At 63.1% G+C, this 22449-nt stretch overlaps 1 protein-coding gene across 1 annotated transcript; it reads right to left on the reverse strand.

Moving 5' to 3' along the window:
* Positions 1-6168: 6168 nt before the first annotated feature.
* On the reverse strand, positions 6169-21988 carry FHOD1 (formin homology 2 domain containing 1). Its single transcript, XM_032195772.1, has 24 exons — positions 21629-21988; positions 15558-15664; positions 15412-15476; positions 14125-14192; positions 13930-14035; positions 13727-13821; positions 13252-13363; positions 12923-13017; positions 12691-12834; positions 12374-12579; positions 12181-12291; positions 11844-11867; positions 11415-11468; positions 10679-10839; positions 9544-10454; positions 9141-9293; positions 8768-8950; positions 8405-8524; positions 8035-8196; positions 7770-7960; positions 7493-7685; positions 7245-7404; positions 6981-7157; positions 6169-6525 (listed from the first exon to the last, which is right to left on the reverse strand). Exons 1-24 carry the CDS (start codon positions 21986-21988, stop codon positions 6443-6445), a joined length of 4041 nt encoding a protein of 1346 aa, XP_032051663.1. The 3' UTR covers positions 6169-6442.
* Positions 21989-22449: the final 461 nt, after the last annotated feature.

Below are 22449 nucleotides of genomic sequence, written 5' to 3' on the forward strand. Positions count from 1 at the left end.
ACGGCACAGGTGCAGCTCAGTTTGGCTCACTTCTGCCCTGCACAGCTCGGCTCGGCGTGGCACAGCACGGCTCGGTGCCCGCCTTGCAGCAGCACCGGTGGTGCCAACCCCATTACCTGTCCCTGTCACCACCCCTCTGTCCCCACAACGGGCACCTCCAGCACGCGGTGCCACCAGCACCCGTGTCAATCTGTGCCACCAGGAGCACCGGGAGCTGCCCCCCACCACAGACACCCCCCGGTTGTCACCCCCGTGGCACCCCGGGACCCGCTCAGCTGCCAGGGGAGCCCCGCAGAGGACCAGGGCCACCCTCCATCCTCCCCACTCAGGTGCATCGCGGCACCCTGCCCGGGCAGGGGAGGTGTGAATCGCATCCCAGGCACTCTCCGGGCTCCCTGGGATTTGGGGCTAAGGAGCACGGGTGATCCCAAAGGATTTCTCAGCACCTCCTGCCACCCAGGTGCCACCACCCGCATCAGGGCCGTGCCGCGTACAGCCGGTGCCGGCTGATGGGGCAAAGTCCTCTCGTTTCCATTTTTATTACTCAGGGTAATTGCCTCCGCCAGGCTTGCTTTATTAAGCTCCTGCTTTAATATTTCACCAACCCTCCGTGCTCGGTGATCCTTCGTGCTCCCTTGCCATGGAGCATCACCGATGCCAGCCGCAGGCCTGACCCGCGGTGCCCTCCATGGATCAACACCAGGCTCTGGTCCCGTGAGGTTTGCCGTGGAGCAGTGCTGCTGGGGATGGGATGGAGGATGCCTGCGCCACCCTGCTTCAAGAAAACCTGCCGTGGTATGGACACAACCCCCTGGGTCCCGTCGGAAAAACCACGTTTCATCAGCCGCAGCCCTGCAGGAGGGCAGCAGCAAACAGGCTGGGGTGGTTTTTCCGGGGTGTGGTGGTGGTGGGACCCGGCTGGGTTCGCAGCCCTGCTCTTCCAGGCAGGGGAATGCAGGGAATGCCGGCGAGGTAGAGGAGGAGGAGGGATGTCCCCAGCAGCAGGGCCGAGGGCTCACCCCCAGGAATCCTCTCCTTTATCACCGTGTGACATAACACACTGGGATGAGGGGCAGTGGCCGTGCCACCTCTGCCCTCCCCGGGCTGCGGCTTTATGGCCAGCAGTGCTCCTGCTCCTCGGGCTCCTTTCCTGAGGAGATTTCCAAGCAGGGTGCACGGGGACACCCATGGAGGTGCCGCTGCCTCCCCGCAGCTGCACAGCCCTCGGTGGTTGTGGTGGATGCAGGGTGAGGGCCCAAAGCACCTTTTTCCCTCCTGACCTGTTGCTTGTTGCACAGGAGGGACCTGAACCCGGGCTGCTCGGTGTCACCTGGGTTCTTCAGCACCTTCAGATGCCCCCAGCCACATCCCTCACACCATAAAGCTGTTCTGGAGACATTTTAAAACCCTATGAACTATTTTTTTTAAAAGTTGTTAAACTGAGGATCACTGTGTGCAGAACTGATTAGTGTCTTGCCCATTCTCCTTTTCCCTGTGAATGTGCCTGGTGGTGTGGGCACTGCCAGCCCGGCTGGTCCCCTCTCTTCCCAAACCTTACCAACACCGGGCATTGAAAAACCTCACTGAAGAAAGGTGGTTTTCCAAAGAGCAGAACGGCATTTTTTGACCCATTCCCACTCGTTCAGCTAACTCAGCAGCTGGCTCTTTACAAGAAATGCAGCATCACGCGAGGCTTTCAGCGGCTTCCAGCGCCCCAGCTTGTTTGGAGGCTGTCCTGCTCGGAGATGCAGGAGCTTTGTGTCCCCCGTGCTGAACCTTTGAGAGAAAGGATTTACTCACAAAGCAGCACTTGTGCGTACACGTTAAGGTCAGATGAGCGTCACCATGTCTACCTGCTGTGGCCATCGTGGTGTCGGCCACAAATGTTGATCTTTACAAAGCTATTGGAGGGGCTGGGGTTTTGGAGAGGGGTTGTGGTGCTGGAAAGCACAGGGCAGCTTGTCCCCAGGTGGTTCTGCAGCCCGATGTGACCGTACAGATTGTGATGTTTTAGGAGGGGCAGATGCGACCCTTCCAAATTCACCCACCTCCTCCAGAGCTGGGCTGAGTGTCAGTCTGTCCGCCTGTCCATCCATCCCTCCATCCCTTCCAGCATCCTCGCCGTGCCCTGGCCCACCTCTCCCCATGAAGGCAGAGGCTGTCCCGTGGTGGGGGTGTCCTTGGTGGCTGCTCCTTTGGAGACAATGCCCGGCCTTGTTCCCCTCCCCATTGCTCAACACCGCAGGGTGCCTCCCCACCGCCCCGCGCTGTTGGGAAACGCCGCCGAGATCCCCATTACCTTTTGACCTACTTGACGTCTCCCGTGCCCATTTGGCTAATTGCAGCTCACCTCCCGGGGCTGGAAGCGGGGCCGGGCGGGTGGCAGCCGCGGCTCAGGTCCCCATGGGGGATGGCGGCTTCCTCCTGCTCCCCTCGCCCTAGGCTGTTCCTACGGCTCGGCTCGGCGGAGCCTCCCATGACTAACAGGTTTTGAGATAATTGTTCCCCTCCCTAATCTCATCCGCAGAAGATTCATTACATTGTTTTCGAAATGCCACGAGCCATTTCCAGGGGCTGGGGGCCCGTGAGTGATGTGATTCATCCCGCACTGCTCCCACAGGTACTCTGTCTCCTCCAAAACAGCAGGTCCTTCTTCCACCGCTGTTATCTCCGCAGGAAACACCGCCCAGGTGAGCGCCCAGCAGGGTGCTTTGGCCTTTCTGGTGCTGCAACCCCCTTGGCCATTGCTCGTGGGCAGGTGGCCCTGGGTGCCATCCTGCTCCGAGGGGAAGCAGCCTGGTGGCACCTCAGGCTGGGGACAGTCCAGGAGCTTTTTGCTTGTTTTCTTGTAGTTTGCAGTGGTATTTTTTTTGCTCCTGTGATCCCGTGCATCCCAGTCGATGGCTTCAGCCTTAGCCCAGGGCTTTGACCCCCATCTGTGGGGGTTTGCAGCTCCTGGTGGGGCTGGATGGACCTTCCTGCTCCTGGAGCAGCTCCAAGCACGCGCCCTGCAGCCAGCCAGCCTCCTGCACGGGCTGCTTCCCAGGAAAGAGCTTCTGGCAGGTGCTTAGCACCCAGCCACGTACCCAGCCCGGATCTTTCTTGTTCTAAATCCCCTTTTCGGAAAATCCCGGGCTCTGACCTGTTGGTTCAGGTTGTGCAGGAGCTCCAGGTGTTTACAAAACACGTCCCCACTTCCAGCCAGATTCATGGCTTCAGGAGAGGTTTCACCTTGTGGAAAGCCGTTCCCCGGTCTGACACTAAGCGTTTCTGCTTGGATGGAGATCGCGTGTCACCATCCCCACCCAGCCCTGGCAGCCTCCTCGCCCTGGGCTTCCTGCACCGTGGTGTCCCCAGGGCTGAGCTCCCCAGACACGCTGCCAAGAGCTGGATTAGCACCACGAGGACCTCTTGCCAGGGCTGGGAAGCTTTGGTGACACTCAGCTACTGCCACAGGCAGGGGTACCTGGCCCTGCACCCCTTCCCAGCATGGTACCCACGCCAGGCTGTGCCAGCAGAGGAGGGGAAGCTGGTTGGCATCTCCAGCATCTTCATCCCTAGAGCAGCACAGGGCAAAACGCTTTTCTCCATCACATCAGCCAACATCACTGCTTATCTCCCTTCCCTGCGGTTGCCACAGGTCCTCAGCCTGGGTATTAGGGTGATGGAGCAAGCACAGCTTCCTCTTGGCCACGGGACCGGTCCAGGAGCATCCCCAGGTGACATCCTGCCTCCTCCGCCCCGAGGGACCAGGGCAGTAGGTCACAACCGTGGTGACCTGGATCCTGCCCTCCACCTCTGTGCTCCGTGCTGCCGGGAAGGGCAGGCACAGAGCCGAGTGCGTCACCAGCCCGGGGTTGCTCAAGAGGCAAAGGATGAGTCCTGCAGCGGAGATGGCAGGAGGAATTTTGGGGGAGGCACCTGGCAGGTGGCCAGGTCTTGCAAGAAGTTCTCTTGATGTGTCTCTAGCCCAGGAACAAACGCGAGGTTATGATGTCTGTGGTGCCCGAGCACGAATTTCAGGAGGGGTGGAGGAGGCAGGGGATGTCTCGGAGCACAAGGGGACAGGCTCCTGCTGGCGTTCTTCGCACCCTAACGGCGAGGAGACAAACTGCTGCAGGAAATAGCAGATACGGCACCAAATCCTGCTGGGCTCGTCCCTGCTGTCCTCTGCTTGCCTCTGCTTTCTGGAGCAGAGCCAGCACTTGGTGGGGTTCGGGGATGAGACCCGGAGAGGTGGCAGAGTGTGGGAAGAGAGGAGCAGGTCCCAGCCAGGCGAACGAACATCCAGGACCAAGGACGTGGCTGTCACCTCCTGTGACAGCGATCACCCGGTTGCAGGACATCTCACAGGGGACAGCATCTGCGTGTGTGTGGGGGGAGATGTGTCCACCCCCTGGGCAGCAGAGGTGAGGAGAGCGAGCCGAAGGCCCCCAGGGGACACCCTGGGGACCCAGGGGACACGGGGTGCCGGGGCAGGCGCTGTGGGGACACAGCCTCGGCGCGGTGCCGTGCGCGTGGCCGCCGTGCCCCCTCGTGGCAGCAGGACACAGCTGGGACAGCGGGTGGCCCGGGGCCAGCGGCACGCTGGTGGGTCTCCATGAGGATGGGGACAAGGAGAAGGGCTGGAGATGCCACCAGCAGCATCCTCCAGCACGCTCCTGGGGGTGCAGCACCCTGGGGCATCCCAAACGCAGCACTGCTGGTGGCACCCGGGGCTACACGCGCTCCCTGTCCCCAAGGAGCCCCACGCAGCCCCGTGGGGACCCACGAACCTGCCTCTGCTCCTGCATCCCGACATCCCGCTCCATCCCTGGGTGAGGGGAGGGGGTGGCACGCTTGCCTGATGGCTTTTTTGGCACCAGGCTCTGGTGCCGCGGCCAAGCCAAGCACTTCAGGCGCCTCTCAAGGGCAGCGCGTGCTGGGGGCCGGGTAGGGAATCTTGGAAACATCCCCAAGGCTGCAAAGCCAAAAAAACAGCTGGAAAATAAACTGAGAGGTTGGCAGAGGCCTTCAGTGAGGACACGGCCTCTGGGGGTGGCATTGCCTCAGTTTACCCACCCCGTGAACCTGTGACTTGTGGCATCTGAGGTGATGCACATATTATTTCTGTCCCCTGCTGCAGGAGCCCTCCCACCCCATCGCTGCGTGCCGACCCCCTCACAGCTGCTTGGTGCCCCTGGGCACCTCTTGTCCTCCATCTGGGGACCGATCCAAACACCACACCACGTCCTGCAGCACCTCTTGGACACCTGCAGCTCTTGGCACCCGGCTGGCTTTGGGGCCATCACAGGCACATGGGCTGGGGGCCGAGGCCACCGGCGCGTCCAACATCCCCAGGGTCCGGTGGCGGGGGAAGACCCCGCGTGGCAGTGAAGGCGAGGAAGGAGCTGCCCTGCCTGGAGGAGTTTTTCTTCATTCTTTGAAAGCCGCAGAGACCTGCTGTGCTGGATTCGGGGCTGGCAGCAGCGCCGGGGCAGCGGAGCTGTGGTGATGGATGATGTGACAGACACCCTTCCCAAATGCCTTCGCCGTGGGTGGCGGCGCCCCAAGCACGGTGACCTCTGCTGTGGAAAGCGGTGAGACAGCTCCTGCCACAGCAGGATGCTCAGAAATGGTACCCACTGGTTTTAATTCATGCCCAGGACAGCCAGGAGGTGGCACGGACATGGGGACAGGGAGCTGCTGTCCTCGTAAAGCTGGCCTGTCTGCCAAGTGCACGGAGATGGTGCCACAGCCAGGCTGGCCGGGACACATACACATCACATGCCCAGAGCCTGGTCCACCTAAAACACCCCAGGAGAGGGCTGTGAGGGAGATGTGAGGTTTGAATCAGAGTGTTGCAGTGCTGCCCAGTCTGTATTTACCACGCCGTGGCCTCGTGCTCCGTTCTGCCCTTGAGCGTGCAGCCTTGAGCCTGGCACGGTGCCGGTGGCAGTCCTCTTTCTGGCAAGGTCCCCTGGGTGTCCCGGTACTGCCCCCAGCCTGTGAGCTGTGGGGTCCCTGCCCTCCTGAGTGGGGGTCTTCAAGGGCTCCGTCTCCACAGCCCGAGCCCACCCTACTCAGTACCAGGGTGCTGGCTGTCCCAGGGAGCATGGCCCCGGTCCCGAGATCCTCCTGCACCCGGGTCCAGGAGCAGGGACAAGGGACAACACCATCAGCACACGCCACAACACTTTATTGCCACAGCTGCCGCTGGCCATCCCAGTTCCTGGAGGGGGTCCAGGCCAGGGCCAGGGCCGGGGTCCTCTCCCCTCATACTGCTCGGACCCCTCCACGACTCACACTCTCCTCGTCTCCTCCATCCTGGCCCCCACGGAGCAGCCTCACGGCATCACTCCTGGCCTGTTCTGGAGCCGGACGCCAGATCAGCGTCCTTCCCGCGTCCTTCCCTGCGGGGTGCGGGTGGCAGGGCCCCCCCTGGGTTGTAGGGGGGGTCAGGTCACACCTCCATGCCCGGCGCCCGCCCCAGCCCCAGCGCCTGCACCAGGTCGTCGCTCAGCCCGCTCTTCAGCGTCCGTCGCACTGCAGGGAGAGGAGACAGGGTATGGGGTGGCGTGGGGACAGGGACACGGAGATGGGAGTGGGACACAAGGATGGGAAAAAGGGCATGAGGACAGAGATGGTGCAGGGCAAGGGGAAGGGGCAGAGCACAGGGCAGTGAGGGGACAGGGACCCAGACACAGGACAGGGCATCAGGGCAAGGACACAGGCATGCAGAGTACAGGGACAGAGTATGGGGCCAGGGACACTAAGATGGGATGGGGACACAGATGGGAAAGGGTACGGGGACAGAGCAAGGGGACAGAGATGGGACAGGGCATCGGGATGGAGACGTGCAGATGGGAAAGAGCATCTGGGCTGGGGTATGGGGTTGGGAGAGTACAGGGACAGAGCAAGGGGACAGAGAGGGGACAGAGCATGGTGGCAGGGACACAGAGGTGGGACAGGGCGTGGGGACAGTGGCAGCAGGGACTCACAGGACTTCCTATTGCCGCGGGACCTCCTGCGCTCCTTGTTGGCGCAGGGCCGGGGGTTGGCGCTCTGCGTCACCGACTTCACCAGGCGGTCCATGATCTCGTCCGAGGCGTCGTCGGGCGAGCTGGGGACGTCCTCCTGGGCCGGGGAGCCTTGGCTTGGGGTGACATGCCCTGTCCCTGCATGGAGGTATGAGGATGCTGGCATCAGCCGGGTGTCCCCATGGGCCACCCCGCTCTTCTACCCCATCCCCAACCCGCTCCTACCCCGGCTGGCCCGGCTGCGTCGTGCGGGGACATCTGTGGGCAAGCTCAGGACGCTCTTCATGCTCTCATGGCCTTCCTCCACCTGCTCCTGCTGCTTGGGGCTGGCCGACACCACAGCAGGCGGCGCGGTGGCCTCGGCGATGCCGGAGAACTTCTCGGTCTGCAGGCAAGCAAGAGGTGGCCGTTGGAGACACAGGGTGGCCCTTGGGGTGTGCCAGGGGGATGAGGGCAGCAGGGTGGCCCCGTACCTCGGTGATGAGCCTCCCGCGGGTCTTGTTGCGCTCCCGGTGTGCAGCACGCTTCTTCTGCTGCTGCAGGACGCGCTCCCGGCAGGTGCGGTACTCCAGGGCGAACTCCCGCAGCAGCTTGCAGATGGGCATCACCTTCACGTCCCGCACGGCGCTGGCCGGGTACCCCAGGTACAGCAGGAAGGAGTGAAACCTGCAGGGACGCCGGTCACAGCGGGGTCTGCCCCACTACGGATGGACCACGGGGCCGGGGGTCTGCCCGCGGGGAGATGCCCACCTGTTGAGGACGCGCCTGTGGACCACCTTCAGGACGACGATGCGCTGGGTGCTGTCCTTGAGGAAGTCTGTCAGCTTGCTCTTCAGCACCGGCTTGGTCTCGTGCTTGGCGATCACCTTCAGGTTGTCCCAGGAGGCCCGGCAGCGCCGCTCCAGCTGCACCAGGCTGTTGGCCAGCTCATCAAAGTCGACCTGGAGGAGGGAGACGTCAGCCCTCGGGGTGGTGGTGGTGGTGGTGGTGGGGTGGGCTCTGGGCTTGGCCTCACCTTGGCGGAGCGCGTGATGGAGGCGATCTCCGAGTAGAGGTCCGTGGTTTCTGGGAACTTCTCCACCACCATCTGGCAGAGGTGGTGCAGCAGGGACTGCCGGTGCACCGTGTCCTTCACTTCCGAGACCTTCTCCAGATAGCCCAGCTCAAAGCCTCTGCTCTGAAACCCCAACAGACTCAGCAGGGCCCCTCCATCCTCCCACCCTCCAGCAGACCACGTGCACCACCACCAGCACCCACACCACCCAGCCTCAGGCACCTTCCCAAGCCTCATGGGGACCCTCTCAGGTACCCAACGTGCCGTGGTCAGTCCCACTACCCTCGCAGCACCCAGGACTGGCTGCGTCCCCCCACACCCCGTTCCTCACCTGGGAGCCGTTCAAGAAGTTGCCCATGGCCAGCAGTGTGGCCAGGATGCACTTGAAGGTGTGATTTTTGGCCAGCTGCTCCATGCCCACTTTCAGATCAAACAGTGGCTCTGCAATCTCCTGGATGAGGACGGGGGCAGGTCAGACCCCTTGGGTGTCACCTCCCTCGGGGGCTTCAGCATTTGCCCTCAAACACGAGCACAACCGCCCCATGCTTGCCTTAGGGACCTGCAGCCTGTCCCCAACCAGGACACCTCCCGTACTCAGACATGGCCACGTCCCACCAGGAAGACACGGGGCTCATCCCAGGGACCCCGCTGGGGCTGGCAGTGGTGGGGGGAGATGGGGTAGGTGGCCCCGTACCTGCTCCAGGCTCTCGTAGTCCAGCTTGAAGGCCCAGAGCTGGAGCCTGGCCGTGAGGTCGCTGATGGAGGACAGGGAGAGCAGGAACTGCTCCGCAGAGCCCAAGGGCACGTCGGGGTTGGCCAGCTGGGCCTCCTGGATCTTCTGCTTCTCCTCCTCAGTTGGGACCATGGTCAGGATTTTCTAGAGCAGGCAAGGGGATACGTCAGGACTCCAGCAACATCATCGCTCCCCATGCTGGTGGGAGATGCGACGTGTCACCCCAATGCCATCTACATTGTGCCACACTGGCAGCATGGGCATGGAGACCTCCTGGCTGGGGGAAAAGACCCGCACGAGGTGGGAAAAGACCCTGTGGGGCCCAGCTTCTCACCTCGATCCCTTCCTTATTGACCGCAAACTCATCGAAGTTGAGCACGGCTGTCTTGATGATGTGGACGGGCGGCAGCACCGTGAGGCCGATGTTGATGGCGTTGCTCCTCTTGGGGTCCAGCACCACCACCACCTTCTTCCCGTCGGTAGCTTTCTGCAGGGAGGACAGGGCGGAGGCTGGCAGCCAGGCAGAGGGCTCACCTTCACGAGAGCACCATGGACATGAGCCGGAGGCGAGCAAACCCATGCACCGACCATCCGCCCTGCCCCAACCTCCCCGCTGAGCCTCGGGGCTGCAGGTGCCCATCAGCACAGGGTCGGGGTGATGGTGCATGCCCAGGAGCCCCATGTGAACCAACAGCGCCCCAAAGTCCCCCCAGCTGATGGTGCCAGCCTGCTGGTACCTTGGAAGCCGGCACCTCCTTCGCCCGGGACTCGAAGAGATGCTCCAGTTTGGCAGTGTTGACCTCAACGCTCTGCAGGGACGCCCAGAGCGTCGCCCGCCCGAACCTGCCCGGCCCCACAGAGCCATCCAGCTGCTTCAGCTCCTTCCAGAAGAGCTTCACTGTCCTCTTCTTCTTGGCTTGAGAAGGGCCATCAGTGGTCGAAGGGCCTGAGAAGCCTGGAGGGGGTGGGCAGCCGGGGACCATAGGAGGTGGAGGGGGAGGTGGAGGACAACCAGGGGCCATAGGAGGTGGAGGGGGAGGTGGAGGACAGCCAGGGGCCATAGGAGGTGGAGGGGGAGGTGGTGGGCAGCCAGAGTCCATGGGAGGTGGAGGGGGAACCATGAGAACTCCAGCGCTCGCTGCCTGGATGCCGGGAGGAAGGAAGGAGCCATTGGCTATGGGCCCCGTGTCCAAGATGTCAAAGTCTTCCTCCTCCCCCAGGTCGGTGAAGTCCAGGTCCTTGATCTTCAGCTGCGCGGGGCTGGCCTGAAGGTGCTCCCACGACAGCTCCGTGTCCTTCTTGATGGGCATCATCATGGTGTTCTCCAGCTTCTGCGTGTGGGTCTCGGCGTCGATGTTGGACGCGGCACGAGCCAGCTTGGCGTGGGCGCTGGCCACCGGCCCGTCCGGAGCCCTGCCATGGAGCCAGGTGCTCTCCGGCTCCCGGCCACCGTGTCCCTCAGCACTGCCCTGCCTGGTGCTCCTCTCCTCCTCGCCGTGGTAATGGGAGGACGACAGCCCCTCGGGGAAGACCTTCTGCCTCCCCAGCTCCGAGGAGCCCTTAGCGTAGAGCATGTCCAGCATGAACTTGGTGTCGGAGGAGATGGCGCTGCAGGAGTCGGTGGTGTCCTGACGGCCCATGTGGGACCCTGCAGGGAGGTGGGGAGGGGGTGAGACAGCCTGCCCGAGGGGAGGGTGCTGCTGGGCTGCACGTTGAGTTTGGGGCCCGTTCCTAGGTGGGAGCATGCTTGGACAATGCCATTTGGAGAGGGACGGTGCACACACCTCCATGGCACCCAGCATCATGGGCTAGAGGGACCACCAACACCCACCCCCAGATCCTGGTGGGCTCCAACCCCATTCCTGCACGTACTCATGCTGGGCGGCTCCGTCCCGGGCTCAGAGGTGCTGCTGTCCCCATCCCAAGCGGCGAGATGCTCCGGAGCAACATCGCTGAGGATCTCGAGCCGTCCCTTGGCCATGGCAGAGATCTTCTCCTTCTGGGCAGCAGCCAGGTTCTCCAGGAAGCGAGCTCTGCGGGACAGGGGCAGCCATCAGCTGGGGACACCAGGGGGCAGGGGAGGTGGGGACGGGCAAACCACACCACATGGCACCACACAGCAAGCACCACACGGGCCGGGTCCGGCACCAAAACCCCCGGCACCAGCCGCACCACAGCAGGGTCCATCCATGCCCCTCAGCTGCCTCCAAGCCCTTCAGAGAGATGGGTGATGCCACCACGGCTCGGGGATGGGGATGCCACAGCCCAAGAGGAGCTGAAGGCAGGGGAAGCATGGCCATGTAATGGGTGATGCTGGCAGGGACCCCCGGAGGTCACCTGGCCCAAGCCCTGCTCCAGCAGGGCCACCCCGAGCAGGTTGCCCAGGACCATGCCCAGGTGGCTTCTGAGCATCTCCAAGGCTGCAAACTCCACCACCTCTGCCACCATCGCTCTTTGGTCCCAAGCTGGTGTTCACCACGACCCAGGAGGGCACCACGGTGGAGCTGGGACACACGAGGACCCTCCTCCTGCTCCTCGGCCATCCAGGGCCAGATTCCTACAGCCTGAGGAAGCGCATGCCTGGAGACACACGCATGCCTCTACTTACTCAAACCTCCTCAGAATAGGCTTGTCCCCATGCAAGGAGGGGGCATCCTCCCGCCTGAGGGAAAACAGGGGTTAGCCCCCGCTAACGGGGGTCTCCTGCACCCACCCCCCAGCCCCACGGCACGGCCTGGGGCCCCCCCATCAAGAACTCCCCTTGCCTGGGTGCCGCATGGTGCTGGCGACATGGGGGCACCATCCCCATCATCAGAGCCACCAGGGAGGTTCTTGTGGACGATGCCAGCTCCAGGGCTGTGCCACCAAGGAGCACCATTAACGGGGTTTGGAGGGCGCTGCCACCCCGAGTGGGACCCCGGTGGCACGGGGGTCCCGGCCATCCAGCCAGGACACAAGCAGAGGAGATGCAAGGGCTGGGGACAGCAAGCGGGGTGCGCCGGGAGGCATCACACGCGTGCAAAGCCTGGGCACTTACCAGACAGGGACAGGTTGGTGCAGCCTGCAAAAGGAAAGATAGAAAGAGTGGGCAGAGGAGAGAATCAGTGTGGCCAGAGAAGAGGAGCAAGGGGGAAGAGATGGAGCTGGAGAAGAGGCGTGCGTGCCCCAGTGGGGCCAAATGATGCTGTGAAAGCCCTGGCTGGGCCACCTGGGACTGTCCTCTCCTGGCTTGTGCATCTTGCCGGCCCCAATGCCTGCCCAAACCCCGCTGCATCCCCAGTGCCCCCTTGGGACGGGTGCCCCCCAGCAGGGACACGGTGGTGGGACCCTCCTCGCCTCCATCCCCGGGGCACCATCCCCGCCTGGCTGCTTACTTGTACACGCTCCTCTCCCCAGGGCCCGGGGGCTGCTCCTTCTCAGGAGAGGTGCACGGCAGAGAAAGCCGCAGGCTGGACGTGCTGTTGTAGGTGCTCTTTGGGCATGGCCTGGAGAAAGAGGTGGCACTGATAGAGACCTGGGGGGGGACTCCCCTTCCCGCATCCCGGCATCCTCACAGCCCATACTTACTCTGCTGGGATGCTCGGCTCAGGGCTGTCCTCAACAGGGGGCTCCTTTGGGGTGCTGGGGGTCCCTGTCACGGGCTGGGGGTCGGGGCTGGGCTCGGCACAGCTGCCCTGGGCACGCCACCCACGCCGGCCCTCATCTGTCTTCCTCCTCTCCTTGCGCCCGCCCGGTGACGGCTCCTCCACCCCATCCTCCAGCTTGAGTGCGCTCTGCGGAGGGGATGGGGACGCCCGGTGAGCCCCCAGGCACTGCTCCCACCCCACACCCCCACCCTCCCCAGGGAGATGGATGTGGACATCGCCCCAGGGCACCCCACTCACTTCGTAGAGCACAAACTGCTGCTTCAGGTCAAGGTCGGTGCCCTTGCTGCTCAGGTACTGCTGCACCACCGCCTCCATGCCCTGCTGCTCCAGGCAGTCCGTCACGTCGTAGAAGGAGTCCTGGTCTGGGAGGGCAGCCAGCGTCTGGGCAGGAGCAGAGGGACAGGGCTGGGACGGGCGCGATGGGGACAGGGTGACCCCACGGCACGGCACGGCCACCCCTGGCACTGACCTTGTTGATGAGCGTCATCGCGAACACCAGCAGCTCCGTGTCAGCCCCGTTGCGTTGCTGCAGGATGGCCATCAGGTTGGACCACGGACACACGCCTGGGACAAGCAAGGGGAGAGGGGACACCAGGGCTGCAGCTGGGGCAATTTTGGGACGCAGTGTGCTGCACCCCCAGCATCTCCACCCATCCCCATCCCTGCTGGGGGCTCTTTGGTGGGCTCCCACGGGCCGTGGCCATCACACAGGGGGTTGGCATGGGACAGACAACGCGTGTCCTCTGCGCCGAACCATCCCCGAGCAGGGATCTCGCTGGCAGCTGGGGCTGCACTCACCTCTCGCCTGGTCCACGGCGTTGACGGCGCGGATGAGGAGCAGGGCGTTGGGCTCCGTGTACTCCACGAACACCAGCAGCAGCTTCAGCGCCATCTTCACCACCAGGCGGAACTGGGACGAGGGACAGAGGCCGTGGCAGGGCGCTGCCAGCACCGGGTGGCTGTGCCCGTGCCTCAGGGCTGGTGGCTTCACCAGCAGCTTTGGGGCCAGGTCACGGTGCTGTGGGGCTAGGGTCCTGCAGCTGGGATCCTACGGGCACTGGGAAAGGGCCTGGGGTGGGACCCCCCTCTTATGTTCAACCTCTTTGACCAGGATCATGGTCACATCTGTCTGGGGACGCTGGGTGACTTCTGTGAGCAGCACCCAACGAGACTGAGGGTAGGAAGGCACCAAACCCATCCTAAAGGTGTGGGGTGAACCCCTCAAGGGACAGCACATGGGGACAGCCACAGAGAGGGGGACACTGCTGCTTACCAGGCTTCCCGACAGCGTGTACAGCCACTGGACGGTCTCGTTGTGGTTGATGACGCCCTGCATCCCGTCCACGAAGAGCATGATCTGGCTCAGGGCTGCAAGGCAAGGTCATGGGGATGGCGGCCACCCCGAGCAGCAGCCTCCCCCACCCTGCAACAGGGACACCCCCAGCCCTCCGCCACCCCCTGGACCAAAGTACCGACCACGGAGGATGTAGTTCTGGTAGTTCTGATCAGCCTCTGCCCCCACTTTGATCAGGCACGTCAGCCCATCCAGGTTCACAAACTCGGGCACCAGGTCCTTGTCCTCCTGCGGGGAGAAGCCCAGGCGTTGTCCCAGTGCAGATGGTGGGGACGCGGCCAGCCCCGGGCTGGGGACACGGACCTGGGGTCACCTACCTGGAAGAGCTGCTTGAGGGAGAAGAGGGAACGGCGCAGCTCCGGCCCCTGCGAGTTGTACAGCTTCTCTGCAAGGAAAAGGGTTGGAACAGGCTGCCCGGGGCAGTGCGGGCGTCCCCATCCCTGACGTGTTTCAGAGACGCGTGGACGTGGCACTAAGGGACACGGTTAGTGGTGGGACTCAGAAGGTCAAGTGGTTGGGCTTGGAGATCCTGAAGGCCTTTTCCAACCTGGGTGTTTTTATAATTATATGGAACAGGAGATGTGAAGAGATGGCCTGGCCAGGAGCTCCGAAATGCTCCCAGCGCCAGCACTGACTCCGTGGCACGTGGCCACATGGGGTGGAACAGCAGCAGCTCCCCCACACCCACAGCTGCTTATTTCAGCACTGCCACCTTCCTATTTTTTTTTTCTTTTTGATTTTTCTGCATAGACATAAATATCCCCTCCGGTTTCCTGCGCAGAACCGAAACAGGAACACGGCCAGGAGGCAGAGCCACTTTTAGCCATTCCTCCCCACCGCGTGGGAGCAGCAGCCCCCGGGCAGTGCTGACCCTGTATGAGATTTGGGGGCATCTCAGGAAGCATCCCACCCTGCTGGGATCACCCACCATGGGGCACTGGGCATCGTTACACTAACTCTGCCACCCTTCCTTGTCCCTGTCCCGTGGCTGGCAGCCCTCAAGGAGGCTCACAGCTCACCAAATCCATTTTCCTCTGTTTCACTGCTTTTCTATTTATTCCTTCTTTAAAAATAGCTGCGTTTCTGGTTTCCTCCCGCTTGCCTGCTCTGAACTCCAAATTGCATTATCCCGAGTTCCCCAGGTCAGGTTCGGAGCTGTAACGAGCCCCAGGCCAGCTGCCCACGCTGCTTCCCAGCCAGCCCAGCGAGCGCTCTGCCAAACCCCAGCTCCCGGCATCCTCCCGGCCGTGCTGCTGGGCCGACGGGGCCGGGGCACGGAGCAACCCAGAGCCTGGGAACTGCGAGCGGGGAGCGCGACCCCGACCCCAGCCCCGGTCCCTGCCCTCCCCTCCCAGCACCGCTCTGCTCCACTCTGGCTTTTCCCCCTGCTCCGGATGGAAAGACTCGAGCTGTCCGAGCGCTCTTGTCCCCGTGTAAGCCGTTTGTTTGCATTCTCCACGGCTATATTTAGGTCTTGCCTGGATGACCCAAAATACCCGCAGCGTGCAATGCGCTCCCGGCCTGAGAAGCAGCAGCCCCGACCCCGGCAGCCTCGTGGCACCACGAGGCCACCCCCACGGCCACCACCACCCAGCCCGGCTCACCGATGATGGCGTGGACGCGGACGGAGAGCTGGGTGCGCAGGATCAGCGTCGGCCGCCGGCCCTTCCTGGGGCGAGGGGGACGGAGGGTGAGCGCCAGCGCTCGCTCACGCGGCGTCCCCGTGTCCCCGGTGCCCTGTGTGCCTCACCTGACCTCCTCGTAGAAACCCTCCAGGTCATCCTTCTGCTCCAGCAGGGACAGGTCGAGGTCCAGGTAGTGGCCGGACGGGGAGACCTGCAGCGTGCAGTCCTCCAGCTGGGGATGCAGACAGCCGGGATGAGACACGAGCCACCAGGATGGGACAAGAGCCACCGTGCCCACCTCGTGTCCTCACCAGTGACAGCAATGTCCCTCCTGGCTGTGTAACTCATGTCCTGCAGGACCACCTCATCCCCCCTGCAGTGCCATCCCCACAGGGACATGTCCTCCCTCCTTGCACGCCACCAGGAAAGCCCAAGGAACCAGCATCGGACTTTGGGGGGAAACACGAAGCCCCACACCAGGAAAAAACACAGGGCGAGGGTGGCACCCGTGCCATCGACTGTCCCTGGGGTGGGGGACCCAGCCTGATGCTGCCAGCGTGTCCCACAGCGGGGAGCAGTCGTGGCAGGGCTGGTTTCCTGCCTCACCCCTGCAGCAGCACGCACACCACAGCGAGCCCTGCGCGGGTTTCCCTGTGGCTGTGGGTGCCTGACCTGCCCCGTATGACTCAGCCCCACTCCCGGCCACGTGGCGGGGTGGGGAAGCACCAAACCCAGCACTGCTCCTGCTCCTAACGCATCCTCTGCGTCTCGGCGTGCCTGCCGTGCCGTCCCGCATCCCTCAGTGCAGCGGGGATAGATCCCTGTTATTAATGTCACAGCTCTGCCAGCGTCCCCACTGCTTCCCAAGGGCTGGAAGAGCTGTCGACGTGCTGGAGCAGGCTGGCAGAGCACCACCAGCTCTGGATACAGCCCCTGCGTCGCCCTGTGCTTGCTCGCCATTGAGTCACAAGCCTGTGAAAGCCTTTGCGCATCCGACTTCACCGCCTGCACGTCTTCAAAACCAGAAGCCAGAGGAGCACCATGCCACACGTGTTGGGATAACAGCCTGGCGTCTGACCAAGCCTCCCGGAAAATGGCAATTTGGCAGGGCAGCGCTGTCGGGCGAGACGCAGGCGTTGCGTTGTTTGCATCACTCTGCACCCAGCCATGGCAACACAAGCAAACACCATCCGAGGGCTTGCTTGCAGGGGAAAGGCTTCGAATCCTGCTCCGAGGCTTCTCCTGGGCTTCCCTGCACCCTCCCAGGCGCAGCAGGATGCACCAGCACCCGGGTGCAATCAAACACAGCAAAAAGCAGCTCCCAAAGGAAAAAATTTGCCTTCACTCGGCTGCCAGAGCCCTGCAAGCCGGAGATAACATCCACAGCTCCTATCGGGGCCGGTGACATGTCCCAGCTGGTGGCCGCGCGCTTCCCGTGCGAGCTTGGCCGTGCTCCCCACGAGGGATGCTCTGAGCCCAAGGGCTGCTCCCGCCCAGTAAATGCCATCCCCTGGGGATGGGATGGGGACAGGGACAGGCTGTCCCACGCCGGGGATGCCCTGCCAAGCCTCCCAGCTTGGCATTTCCATGCTGGACCTCACCGCTGGGCTTGCTCCTGCACCCTCGGATAAGGGTTTAAAAGAACCGAGCCTTGCGGTCACGCTGCTGGGGACAGCACGGTGGGGCCACAGGGTGACAGCAGCTCCCAGAGCAGGGCTGTGTCCCCGCTCCGAGCCCTGGTGTCACCAGGAAGCTTTGATCCATCTGCCTCCAGCATGGGAAAGCGTCTTAAAACGGCACAGGGCTGCAGTGAGCCTGGGGACAAAGCGGAGCAGGGGGAAGGAGGAGAGCATCCCACGCTCGCAGCTCCGGCACGCGGCTCCCATAGCGCTGCTGGCGTCCTCCAGGCAGTGGGCAGAGAAGTTTGGGGACCTTCTGGGATCATGAAGCTGGTGCTGGTGCCAGTCCCTAGCGGGAACAAGGACCCTGCACAGCATCACAGCTCCCAGCAGCCTGGAGATGTCTCCTGCATGAGCTGAAAGCTCGCTGCCACCTCAACAGCTCCAAAACGAAACCTGGGGAAGGTGGAAACACACGGGATCTCCCTGACCATGAGCTTCAAAGCTCAGCGAGGACGTGCACAGCCAACAAACGGCCCCCTACAGAAAGCTGGCTCTGCTGGAGCAGGACTGCCCTCTCCAAACCACGGGGCTGTGATGGAGGTGCCCCCACCGGTGAGCACAGGAGGTCTCCATAGCCACGGCAGACAGACGGACGCATCTAAACCCAACCTTGCTGTACCAGCCTTTGCCAGAACGAGCTGAGTTTCTCCCTGCTGACCCACACCACTGGCCCAAGCAGGGGTGTCCCACATGGAGCTGCAGGCTGCTCCAAGCCACGTGCTGGAGAAGCATCCCCGAGGAGAGCCCCACGCCATCCCCCTGGACCAGGATTTGTCCCAGCAGAGCCTTGCACGAGCGACAGGGATGTCCGCAGGGCCGGCAGGCATGTCGTTAGCTCAGGGAGGCTCCCCAGGTTTGATGTAGCTGACGGGGGAGCATCCATCACGCTTGGGACCAAGACAACCCGCCCTGGGTGCAGCAGCCTGGCGCTGCTCAGAGGTGTGACGTGCCCTGAGCTCCTACCCTGTGTGAGCAGCAGTTCCCCAGAAATCCATAACAAGTTGGAGAACAGCCTCTGGCCTCCCCTGGCCTGCAGGAGGATGCTGCATCCTCCTTATCTGCCAGCTGCAGAAACACTTCCCCCTCCCATCTCTAACACTTTCTTCTTTTTGGCAACCACAATTTCCCAACTTCGTCGCTCTGCGTAACGCTCTGGGCGGCTCTAAGAGAGCACATTTAAAGGAACTCTTTGGTGGCAACATGGGACACGGGCATGGCCCTCGCCTCCTTGTGCTGGCCTCGAGACGGACCCGGATCCCAAACCAGCCCCAGCTGGGTAAGGAAAAACCCAAAGATGCTTTAAAACCCCTGCCAGAGGCTGGTGTTGGGGCAGAGCCAGAGCAACGCCCGGATTGCGAGCCGGAGAGAGCTGTGCCATGGGACGCCCCACGCAGCTCTTCTGGGAAGGGGAATTTGCTGAAACCGGCGCTATTTGTTCCAGCTGAGGCTCAGACTTGAAGCAGAAGTTGAACACAAGGCTCAGGATGAATTTTACACAGCGTGAAGCAGGACCAGGCAGCGGCTGTAGCAACATCTGCAGCATCTGCGTGGCACCACTGCGCACCCCACGCCTGGGGCTGCCACCTCTGTGCACTTCAGACTCAGGCAAATCTCTTGTGCCAGCAGACCCAGTGCAGCTCACTCTCCAAAACACTTGCTATGACATCTGTAGGTGTCTGCAGCTTCTCTTCTGAACTCTTCTCACCCCCGGAGGCGATGGCAGAGGAGAAGGACAGGGCCGTGGGCAGCTCTCCCCGCGCAGCCGAGGGCACGCACCGCGCTTCGGGCACCTGGGTTCGCCCTGGGGGTGTTTATCACCAGGGCGCTCAGTTGCTGCCTCCTGCCCTTCCCTGCCTGACGGATGGCAGCACATGGATGGGAGCACTGCCCATAAGGGCAGGAAAAAAATAAATAATGAAGGCAGGAGGGCTCTGGAGGTCACCCAGCCCCGAGCTGGCCCAGAACTGCACACTTGCTCACATGCTGCCCTCTCCACCCAGGCCTGAGCTTCTGTATCTCAGCACCCATGGCTCAATAACCCCCCAAATCCACCAAAATCCAGAGCTCCGGGCACTGGGAGCACAACCCGCTGTGCTGACGCAGCAGTTTTCTGCTCTCCTGCAGGTTTCCTGGCGAGGAACAGTTTTGGTTTCACAACAGTTTGGAAAATCCCTGGACTGGGGGACGAGACAGCGCTGGTGTGGGGCACGGGTCAAGGGAGCGCAGTGGCTTCTGGAGAGCGAGGGGACACCTCGCCAAGGCAGGGGCAGTGGTGGCACAGACACGGCCTTGCTGGCACCCTCTGCAATCTGGTTCTGCAGCCCCAGCGCCACTCTGGCTCTGCCCAGCAGCCTGGTTTGCAAAGGGATCTCTGTTCCAGCGGTCACATGCTGCTGTAGAAAACACGGGTTTTGCAGAAAAACACTTGGAGGGGTTTAAAAACACACCCGCACCCAGAGGGAGCATCACCCAGCGGAGCTGCAGAACTGCTGGAAGCGAAGACGAGATAGCATCAGCCCGAAGCAGAACAATGCGGCTGGGGAAAACAAAGCGGGAAGGGGAAAACAAAGCGGGAAGGTATTTCAGGCACAAACACGCTTTCCGGAAAACATGAAAAAGCCATCAGCTGCGGGGAGAGGAAGCGCCGAGGGTGTCGCAGGGCAGGACGGGCTGTTCGCAGGGACACGCAGAGATGCTAGGGCAAGAAGCCCTCTGCCCCAGCAAAAGGCAGGGAGGGCAAATCCTGCGTGGGATCCGGTCGGTCCCTGGGGAAGGTTGTCCCGAGGAGACTGCTCGGTTCTCCGAAAATGTGCAAGGACCCAGCCAGGCTCCGTCCTGGTCTCCTCAGGAGTGTGCTGCTGAGCAGCCTTCCCAGCTGAGCTTTCACAGCAGATTTATAGGGGGAAAAATTAGTAATAAAAAAAAAAAACCTGTCTGCTCATTTACTAATTTTAGCGCGGTGAGTAATGGAGCGGAGAGCAGCACCTGGCACGGCGGGCACGTCCAAACGACGGGAGACGTCGTGCCAGGATAAGGCTACCCCGGGGTGCCAGCTCCTGATTTGGACCCAGCCCATGGGATGGGAGAGCTCTGCAGGGCAGGAGGCTGGTGGTGGAGGCACCGGCACGCACGAGCCCCGGCGAGCATCCCCGTGCCCGCGGTGGCACCCCGGGACCGCGATCCCGTTACAGGCAGCTCCTGCCCGGGGAGGAGGATGCATGCCTGAAATTTGAGTTCGCTCCATTCGTCATGTCTCGGGCTGTTTGTTCCCAAACAGACTCCGTTTAGTCACCGCCTAAAAATCCCATGACGGTGACAACATGAGATGCTGCTGCTCTGCTCCAAGAAAAATGAAAGTGGGGATGAAAGGAGCTTGTTTGGCTCAGGGAAAGGGCTCAGAGCAACCCCCTTCCCATGTCCCTGCCCCTGCCTCCTCTGCCTTTGCTCCTGCGGTGCCGCAGGCTGCAGGAGGGAGACGCTCGGCCATCGGTGAGGTGCTGCCAGGTCCCATGCCCACGGGGCGGTGTTCGGAAGGCAGAAAACCAGCCTGTCCCCAGCAGGAGGTGACTGCAAAGGATGCACTGAAAGCATCACACTAACAGAAGACTCCTGGGTGGGAAAGTCCCCAAGGAGAGGAGGCTCCAGGTTCCCCGTTCCCTCTCTCCCAGCCCGTATCATGAGCCCGTGTCCTCCACTGCCCACAACATGCCGGAGGAAGTCGCTCAGCACGTTTCGTGGAGCACACGCGTTTCCGCACAGCTTTCCAGCCCCGCCGTGCAAACAAAAGCCATGGGACGGGGGCTGGTGGCCCTGAGGCTCCGTGTGCTGCAGCGGGGCCACCCGGATCCTGCCCACGGCGTTTGGCAGCCGCAGGGCCCAGCTCCGCTCCGTTACAGCGTGGCACGGGGGCGCGCTCCCCAGCAGCGGTGCTGCCGCCACCCCGGGTCCCTGGCACACGCGGGCAGCTGCCGGGCCATGGCAGGGTGTCTGTGGGATGGGAAACCGCCTGAACATGAGCAGCCACTTCCTCCGAGACGACTCACGAGGGGCCGGATGAGAAATGGCATCACCCACCGGCGGGGCTCGCCAATTCCGCCGTGACTCAGGCGGCAGCGAGGGCCACCGCTCCTGCGGGCCCCGGGGCTCTCCGCAAGCAGCTCGGGGACGCGCGGTGCCACCGCCTGCGCCCGGGTCACCCCAGGGAGCCGCCGCGTCCCCATGGCACCGCACGGACACACAGACACAGAAGCACTTTCCCCTTGCAGGGATGGAGCCGAGGCTTTGCTTGCTCTCCCCGCGCATTTTCCCGAGCCCCCCCAGGCACACAACCACCGGCTCCTCCATCCCCTCCCGCCCCTCTCCATACCCCGAAGCAACCGTGCACCGGGGAGCCCCCATCCCCGCGGCCAACCCCCACCCACAAAGCGCTGCCCGGGGATGCTCAGCAGGGTCCCGGCAGCCCCTCTCCGCACGGGACCCCCCTCCCAGCCCTCCCAGCTCCCTCCCCTTTTTACCGGCAGCGGCGCTCCGAGCAGCCGGTGCAGCGCGGGCAGCTGCGCGCCCAGGGCCAGCGCCTCCTCCACGGCGTAAACCGGGGCTCGGCGCGGCTCCGGGAAGCTGCCGCAGCCGAAGGGGTCGGCATCCTCCAGGTACTGGACCCGGCACTGCACCGTCGCCTCCGCCATGGCGGCACCACCGCCGCTGCCGCCGCCCCGCGCACGCAGCAGCTCCCGGGGGGGAGGCAGCCGCCCCGGCACCGCCCCAGGGCCGCCCCTGCTAACGGGGAACGCCCCGCGCTCGGGCGCCCTCCGCGGGTGCACGCGGGGATCGTTAAGGGGGTTTCTGCTGGGTACGGGTGCGCGGCGATGTGCCATCGTGCTTCGGGTGCACGGGGATGCTCTGGGTGCCCTGGGGTGCTCCGGGTGTGCCAAGATGCTTGGGGTGTGCAGGGGTGGTCAGGGTACCTCGGGATGCTCGGGGTGTCCCAGAGGATGCTCAGGGTGCTCCGGATGCTCCAGGTGCACCAGGATGCTCTGGGTACTCTGGGATGCTCTGGGTGTACCAAAATGTTCGGGGTGTGCAAAGATGCTCGGGGTGCCCCAGAGGATGCTCAGGGTGCTCTGGGATGCTCCAAGTGCACAGGGATGCTCTGGATTCTTCAGGATGCTCGGGGTGCCCCAGGAGATGCTCAGGGTGCTCCAGGATGCTCCAGGTGCACAAGGATGCTCTGGGTACCCTGGGATGCTCCAGGTGTGCCAAGATGCTTGGGGTGTGCAGGGTTGGTCAGGGTGCTCTGGGATTCTCCAGGTGAACAGGGATACTTTGGGTACCCCAG

This window comes from Aythya fuligula, chromosome 12 (genome assembly GCF_009819795.1).
Source record: "Aythya fuligula isolate bAytFul2 chromosome 12, bAytFul2.pri, whole genome shotgun sequence".
NCBI lineage: Eukaryota > Metazoa > Chordata > Aves > Anseriformes > Anatidae > Aythya > Aythya fuligula.

What these genes read in the sequence shown, in the direction of transcription:
- FHOD1 (XM_032195772.1), bottom strand. Translation starts at nt 21,988, where the DNA reads ATGGCACATCGCCGCGCACCCGTACCCAGCAGAAACCCCCTTAACGAT. An exon ending in GACGGAGCCGCCCAGCATGA is followed by an intron (nt 10,455 to 10,678) that starts GTACGTGCAGGA and finishes ACCTCCCTGCAG; the next exon opens with GGTCCCACATGGGCCGTCAG. An exon ending in ACTTCTTGAACGGCTCCCAG is followed by an intron (nt 8,197 to 8,404) that starts GTGAGGAACGGG and finishes TTGGGGTTTCAG; the next exon opens with AGCAGAGGCTTTGAGCTGGG.